The sequence below is a fragment of the Crocodylus porosus genome, unplaced genomic scaffold (assembly GCF_001723895.1).
Source record: "Crocodylus porosus isolate Cpor-Errol unplaced genomic scaffold, CroPor_comp1, whole genome shotgun sequence".
NCBI lineage: Eukaryota > Metazoa > Chordata > Crocodylia > Crocodylidae > Crocodylus > Crocodylus porosus.
In genome coordinates, this window is record NW_017728943.1 from 24,002,433 (window position 1) to 24,014,144 (window position 11,712).

Here is an 11,712-nt window from a genome sequence, read left to right on the forward strand (position 1 = left end):
AAAAAATGAAAAGAAAAAAATATTTCTAAAAGTTTGTTGAGTCAATATTTTGCAATGTCTTTCCCAAACAAAATTTCATTTCAAATTTTACTTTTAATTTTTTTATTATTTTATAATATTTTATTTAACTTGAAATATTTCATTTTTATAATCAAATGCACCTATAACTAGTACTGATTGGAACTCATTTCCTGGATCAAAACCATTTCCTTTTGTATTGTAATGAGGCAGCTTGATGCTTTGATAAAGAGAAAAAGGCAAACACTCAGCATATTAATAAGAGGAGCAGCTGTTTTCCATAATCTACAAAAATATTTCAAGCTACCACAAGATTATTGATGTAGCTTGATCAAGATTATTGATTACAGATGTTTTAGTTTGGAATGAAAACAAATTTAAAGTGTCAACATTTAAAGAAAATTTTTCATTTTGATCAACACTAGCATCAATGTTAAAAGTTTTCTTTCAGATCACACACAGTTATTTTGATGAAGGTAATGTATCTCCTTTTTGTTTCAACATATACTTCTCTAGCTGATCATGTCTGTATTTGAGAACAGCATGAAGGAAAGAGGCATCACTGAGAATGAAGCCTTTGACTGGGAGAAAGCTGGTACGGACATTTTATTGTCAACGAGCACCTCTACTCCACCACAGCAGAACACCAGGCAGACAGCAGCCATGTTTGGGTAAGTGTTACCTTCACACACTGTATGCTCTCTGTAGGCTTTTATCTTTCAGTGACAGCAGTGTTTGAAAGACAGAAGTCATGACTGCTCTGAAAACCAGCAGCAGAAGCTTCCATTCCATGTGGCTATAAAAGTAATGTGTATATCAATAGAGTGTTGGTAGCCATGTTGGTCTAAGGACATGGGCAGGCAAGGTTCTTTGGTAGATGTGGTATCTTTTTATTAAATCAGCTAAATAGTTGGGAAAAATTGTTTTGCAAGATTTCGGGCACAAGCAGCCTTCGTAAGGCATAGGGAGAATGCTGGTGTTGTGTGTTCTCCAAGGTAGAAAAGAAGCTAATTTACAATACACAGGTCTGTGAAATTAGCTTCTTCCTACTTTAGAGAACACACAACACCAGCAGTCTCCCTATGCCTGACAAAGGGTGTTTATGCTTAAAAGCTTAAAAATAACTTTTTCCAACTATTTAGTTGTTTTAATTATAGATATCACATCTACCCAAAGAACCTTGCCTGCCCATAGCTACTGGAACGCAACTGCCTGAGTGATGCTCTTGTTGTCTTAAGCATGAATGTGTGTATTAACGTATTTTCCTACTACATCAGGAACATTCTGAAACCCTTTGATAGGGACTGGTGGGGCCATTGAGCATATTACACAGGGGGCATGTCTACATGTGCATTAATGCACTTGTCAGTATGGCACATTAAGTTAGTACCAGTAATAACAGGTATAAGTAGCACTGGCACGCGTCTTTTAAGTGACAGTAATGTATAGTAGACTAATTCTACTGTGCATTAGCGTGACTTTTGCCATGATGCGCTAATGCACAGTAGAATTAGTCTACTGTACTTTTAGCATTTCAAGTAGATGTGCCCAGGGAGTCAGAAACTCTGTGACATTGTGGATGTGCTCATGCATGTTACTTGGTGCCAGGCAAACTCGGCAGAGCCTGATATGCTGATGCAGTTTTCAGAGTGCCTGCATAGTTGTGGTGGGTTTCAGGTGCTTATTCATCCTGTGTGGTATCTGTTAATTTCTACTACAAACCCTTGACACTTGTACCTGTGGTCTACTTGGTGCTGCATTTTACTGCATATGCAAATGATCTGGAAGCAGTTTATTCTCAAGTAAACTACTTGAGAGTAAATGCTCTCGGCCTTGTGTCTACACATGCAGAGAAGCAGGAGCGGATTTGCTGCTCCTGGTGGCAAACCGCTTCAGCTTCCTGTGGCTCTGGAATGGCCCCTTGCTGCCACCAGGGGGAGCTGGAAGCTCGGGCTGCAGCTGCCTGCAGCTGGCAGCCATCTTTAAAAAGCAGCTCCACTCTCTTCTCCCTAGCCAGCTGCTTTTCTGGGTGGGAGCAGTGTGCACAGAGCATGAGCAGCATGCAGTGGCTCTCCTGCTGCAGCCTCTGCCTCTCCATGCCATGGCTGCTCCAGCCTCTGCCCTGGCTTCAGTGGCCAGTGCCCTGGGCTCCTGCTGCCCATGGTGTTGACCTTGCTGGCCTGCTGTGGTGACCTCCATTTGGCCCAGGGCAGTCTGGGCCCTGCCAGCTCCCCACACATGCAGTGACCGCCTGACTGGTCTCACCACACAATCACAGATCCCCTGTTGCCATGCAGCTGCTGCCTGGACCCTATCCTGCTGCCAGCAGGAATGACTGTGATGAGCTCCTGGACACCACTGCTGGGGCCATCCACACCCTCCTGGGCCTCCAGCCTTGACACCTTTCGGCTTGCCCAGCCAGCCAGGACTGGTGCCTGCACATTGTCCAAACCACCTGGGATGACAAGCAGTGGCTGGAAGCATTCCAGATGACCCAGACCACCTTCCTGGATCTCCTGGAGCAGCTCTGTCCACACCTGGAGTGGCAGGACACCACCACATGACTGCATTTCCCAGCTGACCATTGCACTGTTCAAGCTGGCCAGAACTGCCAGCATTGGTGGTGCATAGGGGGTCATGCACCTATGTGCACCCGCTGAGATCAGCCGTGCACCCCCTGGAAGTACTAGCCATGAACCAGAAATGCACTTCCAGTTTTGCCCCTGGCTCAGCAATCGGCTGCTGGGGAGCACCCCCCATTGGTGACCAGGTGCCCCACCCCAGACTTGGGAGGCACCAGTTGCCCCTGCCTACCAGCTTCCATTACATTGGCCACCTCTTTGATGTGGACAAGGCTGGTGCCTGGAAGGCCATCCTGGAGGTGTGTGGTGCCCTCCAGAGCATGCTGGGACACATGGTGCTCTGTGTGCACAACTCCCTGGAGGCGGTGGTGGGGTCCCATGCTCTGGACTTCCCCTATGCATCTTGGTGCTGGACAAGATGCATATCCCCATCACCTACCCTCCCTATGGCAACTACCCATACTACAGTCGGCGGGGCTTCCACTCTGGTGTGCTCCAGGCCATTGTCAACCACTGTGATGCTGTCATGAACATGAGTGCCAACTGGGTGGGCAGTGCCCACAATGACCATGTGCTTTAGAACTCCTACCTGCCAGTGCTGGTAACTTCAGCTAGGTGCGATGGTGGTCCCACCCCTTCTCATCAGGGACGTTGCCTACCTGTTCCTCCCCTGGCTTATATGGCCCTACACCAGCCAGCTGGACCCCTGCCAGACCCGCTTCAACTGGTGGCTGGGCCAGCCCTGCATCCTGGTGGAATGTGCCTTTGGCTGCCTGAAGGGATGCTGGCACACCCTCACCGCCCACCTGGAAGTCACTGAGGCCAACATTTCAGGGATCATCATTGCAGCCAGTTGCTGCACAATATCTGCAAGGCCCAGGGAAAGCTGTTTTGTGAAGCCTAGTGGGAGGAGGAAAGGGGTTGCTGCTAGGCAGCGGGTAGCTGCCAGGGGGTAGATGGGGCTGGGGGCAGGGCAGCAAGCATCACCAAGGCTAGGATGGTGTCCAGCACCTGGTGGTCCTCTTTCATCACTTCCACCAGCACAGCCTGCCACTACTCTAGGACATCAGTGTGGCACTTCTCCAGAACCAGGAGCCTTACCCTGAACTCCCAGTCCACTTGGTCCTGTGCCTCCTTGCAGGCCACATCCTCCACCCATCAAGTGTCCTCCTGAGCAATGTTCTCCTCCCACCAAGTCTCCTGCTGGGCAACATCCTCTTCTTGTTGTGCCTGTGAGTCTGTCAGCTGCACCTTGGACACTATGTCCAGGTGGTCCAGCAGAAGGGTTCAGTCCTGTCTCCTCCTCTTCTGGAGCTGGTGCATCTGCAGGGCCCCAGCCCAGGCTGGTGGTGACCCTGACCTGCCATCCTGCCTGCCAACTGAATCCTCTCCCCTGCATGCAGCTGCACGATTTGCAGAGCCATGAGAAAAAGACTGTTTGTGAGAGTTTGCAACATTTCTGAGGTTAGATGCTCTATACTGGGGGCCATATGGCCTTAGGTCAAGGGTTGTATATGCGTGACTGCCCATGAACCATGATAAGTTGATTGGGCAGACCTGGGCCAAGGCAGTCACAGGCCAATCCCCCTGTCCCTGCTAGCTCTCTAGGGGCTTGTAGGCTGCTGGCATCAAGCAGGGACAGGCTTGGCTCCTGGCAGCACCTGCTGCTGCAGATCCAGATCCCTGCCTTCTCTTCCTGCAAGCCTACCTGTTTTGTGTGCTACTGCCAAGCCTATGGCACACGGGCTTGGTAGGTATGGGGCTCCCAGATGACTGGGATGCAGAGCTGCTGGCACCTCCATGTTTCCCATATGCAGGGAGCCTTTCTGGGGAAGCCAGGCCCCCCACGATGCTGTCACTCTGCCTGAAGCATGCCCCTGATGCAGATGTCCCAGGTGCATTGCCAGGAGCTGTTTGCATGGACTGAGGGGTGCTCAACCCACTATACCCTGCTGCTGCTGGTGGCCATAGTACCCCAAGCACATCTGCGCACCTGGCATGAGACCCTGAGCTCTGGTGGTGCAGCAGGCAAGCCTGTGCTGCCCCACAGCCTATGCTGTGCTACCTGCCTCCTGCAGCCAATGAGGACATCTCTGCTGGCATCCACACATTCCTCGGTGTGTGAGAGGCCTATGTCCTCCTAGCTGTGGGGGCACAACCTGCTCAATAAAGTTTTGCACTGTCTACCACCTTCCTGTGTGCTCTGGGAGGGGGGGACATGGGGACCAGGGGAGCATGGGCAATCCAGGAAGGGAAAGGGGGCCTGGGGCAGGGATGGGGAGGCATGGCTTTCCTCTCCAGTGTGGGGCTTAACAGGTGGGTGGGGCAGGCATGCCCAGCAGTTCTGGTTGATCCCCAGTGGCTTTGAAGGTGTGTAGCTCCTGGTGGTGTCCTGGATCACAGGGGTGTGACATCCAGCTGCCTGTGCAGGGGCCCCCTATAGGGAAGAGCTGGAGCTGCTGCCAGCCGGTGCTGCCATGACTGGCCTGGCCTCATGGGTGGGGCTGAGGCCACATAGCTGGTGGGACATGCACTGGCTCAGGTTCCTAGAGCTGGCAGATGACACTGGGGGCAGGAAGCTAGGTGGGATGGGGGGCTGGCAGCCCAAGGGGCCCTCCCTTAGTGACACATCACTGTGGGTACACTCGGCTGTGCTCAAGTACATGGCATTGCTACAGCCAGTGTCCCAGAGCACAAGAAGGTCATCCAGTTGCAGCATAAAGAGCATGGACTTGTGGACAGTCCCTGACAGGCGGTTGTGGTGGGTGACAGTGACTCACTGTGCCTTCAAGGCCTTAACCTTTATGTAGCACTGGTGCACTGACTGTCTGTGCCCATGCTCCCACAAACAGTCCAACAGCCCCTTTTAAATGTGGGTGTTGGAGTGCCCACCCCACACAAACTGGCTGAGGACCTCAGCCTCACCCCACAGCATAATCAGGTCTGCAGTCTCCACTTGGGACCAGTTGGGGTCCTAGTCGGTGATGTCTAGCATTGGGGATGATGCCAGCATGTCTCCCTCTGCATGGCAGTTCTGGTGATGCTAGGCCTAGGCAGCTGCCTGCAGCACCCAGCACAGGGACATGGTGCAGGACTGGCAGGTGTACAGCAAGGTGGTGCCAGACAGCAGCTGCAGAGTCAGGGCAGGCTGCTGTGGGTCACCTGTGGCCAGCTGCAGCTGGTCTCAGTGGCCAGAGGCTGGCTGCAGCTGGGACGGGGTACTGCCAGGCTTGGCAGGTGCCTGCAACCCACTGGAGACCTGGATGGCACGGCTCTTGCAGCTGTGCAGCACTGTGGTGCCAGGGAGTAGTGTTGGGGTGCAGGCAGGCTGCTGCAGCTGCCCTGCAGCTTGTGTTGGGTGATGCAGTGGTCAGCTGTATCCACAGGCTGCCAGCACATGTCCCTAGGCTCCAATGTCCCCGCAGACTTTTAAGCGCCTGGGGCTTAGGGAGGCCCAGAGCTGACCCAGCCCTGGGGCAGGAGAGGCTCCCAGCTCTGGGGCCCTGAGGCTGAAATGAGGCTGGCCCCCTGGTGGAGGGGCTGACCAGGAACAAATTTGCTTCTGGGCAGCATCTACATGTGCGCAGTAACTATTCTTGAGTAAATTTGCTACTTGCATTTGAAGGTAAATTTATTCATGATTAGAGCAGTTTACTGTGCAGCAAGTGTCTGCATATGTAGATGCAGATGCTTACTGTAGTAAACTGTTCTACTGTGCAGAAAAGCGCCTTGTGTAGATGCTCCCACTGTGTATCTAATCTCTGTGGTGGGTAGGTCAGTGGGTGGATATAGGATTTTGAAAAGGGGGTTCAGATAGAGTTGTGCATCATGATCACCTGTAATACAATGCATATTTTTCTGCAGTTTAAGAGAAAGTACAAGTTTTACTAATATGGTAGGGACTGAGAACTATATTACTCCATTTAAGCTCAAAGCAAAACAGAAGTAACTTTCTAGGAATGTGTACTTATGTGCTAGATTTTCTATATAAATTTAAAAAAAACACAATAAGCTAGGCAAAAATAGTCAAAATAAATTATTGTTATTAGTCCCATAGGCATTACAGCTAAATGTTCATCTCTTATTCAGAGTGAGAAATCAAAACCCAGTCTCCCTGAGCATCCTGCCAACGCATGCATCCAACACTTCACAGTCAGTCGTCAGTCATTTTTACACCTGAGTTAATGTTCCTCTGAGTTAATAGTATTACACCTGAGTTCAGGTTTTTGCCAAGAGATAAAAGCATTCTTCAGGGCTGTGAAATAAAAGAGATATTACCAGGAATGGCTATCAGATATCAGAATTGCAGAAGAAAGAATAGGTTGATTAACAGAACATCAAGACCATTAAAAAGGAGAGAGGGTCATTAACACCTGTGGAGTGAAGAGAGATTAGTTAGGAACAGGTTAAAGCAGAGGTGGGCAAATATTTGGGTTGGAGGGCCACATAAGGAGTTTTGGAAGCTCTTGAGGGCTGGGAGGTGGGTGGTGTGTTGACCCAAGCCCCCCCATCAAGACTGTTTATACAGCCTGGTGGGGAGAGGTCCAAAGTGGGGTTCCAGGGAAATGTCAGTTGATCCTATCTAGCGCCAGACAGCGTAAGGGTAGAGCAAGCTGCTGTCATGGGGGCTGCCAGAAAACTGAGTCCAGCTACTGTGCCACCCTGCCTCACTCCTGCACCACCTGACCCTGTAGACTATAATTCCAGCGTGCCCAAGAGCTGTGCACAGGGATAGGGTGGACTGTACTCTGCGCCAGGCAGCACCTTCACACCTGGGCACAGCCTGGACTGCCCTCTGTGCCTGGGCTGGGCAGAGCCAAGGGACCTCTGCAGGCCAGATAGAATCACTTGGCTGGCTGTATTCATTTTGAGGACTGTATTTTGCCCATCCCTGCCCTAAGGGCTATCTGAATAGAAATGCTGCTGCCCCTCCCAGGCAGTTAGTTTTAAAGTTTGGGTAGAGCAAGAATTAAAGGAATGGGGAGTGCAACTGCATACTGCAACTCCTTGGATCCTCCTCTGGGTAGGGCCTATTTGTATTTCTGAGTTTTTGGTGTGTCTTAGATTACATGGGGCCTAGCATTTCCAGTTGGGGCCCACATGCTGTTGCATGTCATAGGGTGCTCAAATTTGTGCTGTGTCCCATATGACTGTGAATTCTGCTTTGGCATTCTTTTCAGTGGGGGTCTGTGATTCCTTCCACATTTGTGCAATACATGTTCTAGAAACTGACAGCAAGACAGGTTTCAATGCAATGGTTCTTATTCTGGTCACTTCCCTTGCACCTTCTTCTCACTGCCCCCACAAATATTTGGAGATCTGGGCACAACCACCACATATGGAAAAAATGGTTCTTTCTCCCCAGCCTCTCCAACATGAAGTGACACTATTAGAAAATATAAGTTTTACCGTCGTTGGAGATTGGCACCATCTGTCTTCACAGAACTCCTATTTTTTAGGAGTTTTCTTTGGGTAAAACATATGAAAGATGAATAATCCTGCTCAGAGATATAGCTTGTAGCTGCGTTGGTCTAAAAAGCAGAGGCAGACAAAACTTTTGAGCTAGAGGTGATATCTTTTATTGGACCAACTAAATAGTAGCAAAAAAATTCCTTTCTTTCTAAGTTTTTGGGTCCAAACATCCATCTTCAGGCAGAGAATTCAAAGATTGTAAAAGTTCTTCCAGGTAAAAGAGAAACTTATCTTTTACAGGGGAGGTAAAGGATGGTGAGGTTCCCCTGGGTTTCAAAGTCCATTTGTGAAAAAGTTGCTCTGTGAATATGTAGATAAGGCAGAGACCAAACTCCAACAGGTTTCTTCCCTAAAGGTTTCAGATGTTAGGCAGGGAGTTGAGTCTAACCCTGCTGACATATTTTTCTCAATTGCTCTAGCTCAGTTTCTTTCCCCAGGTCTGTTTCCCATGCCTTCATTTGCTTAGGCTTCCTATGCACTCCCTTTTCTATTTAAATGTGCGTTTATTTTAGAAATCAGCCCTTTTTCTCTTGAAAATACGTATGTCAAGGGTAAATGACTTAGTGAGAACTTTTTTGTACCCACCCTGACTAATACAAAGTTGCATGTTGAATCAGTTCCAGATAAGAACTGCCTTTTGTGTGTGTTATAGTGGAAGGGTACAGGGAAAAAAAATTATACTTATCTAGGGATCTCAAAGTACTCTGGATAAAAAGGTGGTCTTTAAGTTTCTCTTACCCAACATGTGAGGAAATTGATTTCCAAATGTACCATTCTTGTTCTCTAGCAATCCGTTGCTTTGAATAAGATTTCACATGCTAACTTTTATCCTATAAATGGCCTGCAAATAATATGCCATTATATTAGAAGCTGCAAGACCTCCCATATTGGAAGGCCGGTGTCATGCTGATTCATCCAATTTTGGCCTCCTGTTTTTTCAGATGAAATTCAGAAGAACAGCTTGCAAATCCTTGAAAGTGCTCTCTGGTGTGCACATAGGTGGAAGGTCAAAGGTCTTGGTCAGGTCAATGAAGATGATATAAAGGAATAATCTTTGTTCCCTACATTTTTCTTGGCTTTTTCAGAGTGAGAAAATCATATTTATGGTGGATATACTAACTGTGAAGTTGCACTTGCTGCTTACAGACATTGAAGAAAGTTTATTTTAAACTTGGTGCACTCTTGCACTGAGCCCAGCATATGCCCAGAAGAAGCAGTGCATTAGTTGGACCTGGCTAGCCCAACATCTGTATAGATCGGGTCCTATAGTGGGGTTTTTTGGTGCTTTTATCTAATAGCTGATTGAATTTAGACAAAAGCACCAAAAAACCCCTGCTGAAGCACCTGATCCATATTGATACTGCAGAGCTGGGTCGAACTAACACAATGCTTCTTCTGGTAAAACTCAGTTTGTTTTTTTAATGTCTGTAAGCAGCCACCGTGACTCAGGGTAAATACAGTCAGCAAAGATCTGAAGTCTTCTGAGGACCACCTGAATGCTTAATAGTGAAATGCCATTATAGTTGTTGCAGTCACTGCAGTTGCCTTTATTCTTATACAGAATGACTATATTGGCATCCCCTATATCGTGTGGCACTGTCCCTACTGCCCAGCAGTGAGTAAGAAGTTCATATGGGAGGGCAAGAAGCACAGATTTCTCAAACTTAATCACTTCTGTGGGAATGCCATCTTTTCCTGGGGCTTTGCCATTAGCCAGGTTGTCTGTGGCCTTACTTAGGGCCTCCACTGTACCTGATGACTAAATAAGCCAGACCATTCATAACAGGTAGAATTAAATGGCCAGAAAAGTAGATGGTGCTCCCCAAGGAACAGCTTACCACAAGACAGTGTGCTTGCCCTACTTTTATTTACATTTACATTAACGATCAGCCACTTCCTGCTGAATGCCAGCATTTCATCTATGCTGACAATCTCTGCATTACCACACAGCAGAAGAGTTTTGAGGACACGGAGAAAATACTGGAGGGGGCACTGAACGAGATTTCAGATTACTACCTAAATAATTATCTCAAACCTAACCCTAGCAAAATCCAAATCTGTGCTTTCCATCTGAGGAACTGTGATGCAGAACAACACCTGAATGTCACCTTGAGTGACCAGCATCTCAAACATCAGAAATACCCAGTCTATTTAGGGGTAACACTGGACTGTACATTTAGTTACAAACAAGCATGTATTAATTACCAAAGCCAAGGTCAACACATGAAACAACATTTTGCATAAGCTCCCAAATTTCAAGTGGGGAGCACAGCCATCCACCCTATGCACTATTGCCTTAGCATGTTGTTCCTCTGTGGCTGAATATGGCTGTACCAGCTGGGGATGCTCAAGTCACACTGCCCTAAATGATACATGCAGAATTATGACAGGCTGCCTAAAATCCACCACTGTTGCTTGTTTATACACACTATCTGATATAGTGTCCCTTTACAACAGGAGGAAAGTAGCAGGCAACACTGACTGGCAGGTACAAGTCATATGACTGCCACCCATTATATGGACATCAACCAGCACACTGTTGTCTCTCATCAAGAAACAGCTTTTTGTCTTATATCATACCATTGACCACATCACTGGAATCAACCAGAACTACCCTTTGGCACAGAGAATGGGGGAAACTAGGTGGCAAAGCTGTTGAATGCAGCCTGGGAGGAATTACCAGCAGTGAGCTATTAGCATCTGGCTCCAGCTACAAATGGCACACATGGGGGAGCCTGGACAGATTTAGAGTGGGTCTCAGCATATGCAACTTCCTCATGAAATCATGGGGCCTCTACACAACCAACCAATGTATCTGTTAGGAGAAGCAAACCATGGATCATCTCCTGAGATGCCCTGTAGCACAACAATATACTCCACAAGATCTGGCAACTCCAACACTAGAAGCAGTGACCTGTGCAGAATGTTGGAAACAGACCGTTTAGAAAAGTTGGATCGGAAACTTGACAAAGAAGACTTAGGCCCTTAGGTAAATCATCAAGCTTTTCAAGGACAGACAGACTCTCAATACAGTTAAGGGCTTTCAGTGACACCACTTCCCCTTGAGTACAGTTCAAGATAGTCTTCTTCCCATCTTTCCATCTGCTACTTTCTTCTGACTTCCTGTTGCTGTCTTTAATGGAACAGACTTGTTTGCAGTTGGATCTATCACCTTCTTGATTCCATCATACATGCCACCATTTCCAGTGTCAAATGTGGATTGAATTTTCTTGCACGGTTGCAGCGTCTTGAAATATGCTGAGCAGCTCTCTTTGCTTTTCTCAGTTCCTTCAGAGTTCCATCTGAGGCATTTTCTTATGATTTAACATTGTTTGGCCTTGATAAATGCAATCAGTGCATGTGAGCATGCCTCAAACCAATCTTGGTTTCATCTGACTTGCTTACGGAATATAGAGTTAGCAGTAGGGATGCACTGATAGAAATTTTGGGGGCTGATACCGATAGCTGGTATTTAAGGATGCATATTGGCCAATACCGATCCGATATCCGGTACAGCTGCCATCAGATGGTAAGTCTGTTGTGGTGGAAGGGTGGGGGTAGGGTAAGGTCATGGAGGGGGCAGATGAACGCCCCCCATGGTGAGGGAGGAGGCAGGGGCAGGCACTGCCTAGCCAGGGGG

At 48.1% G+C, this 11,712-nt stretch overlaps 1 protein-coding gene across 1 annotated transcript in view; it reads left to right on the forward strand.

Moving 5' to 3' along the window:
* TTBK1 (tau tubulin kinase 1) overlaps window positions 1-11,712 on the forward strand; it is a 288,897-nt gene that overhangs the window by 207,816 nt on the left and 69,369 nt on the right. The window contains exon 9 of the mRNA XM_019549020.1: window positions 535-689. Coding sequence (XP_019404565.1) covers window positions 535-689 — 155 coding nt within the window. The remainder of the gene's footprint in view (window positions 1-534; window positions 690-11,712) is intronic.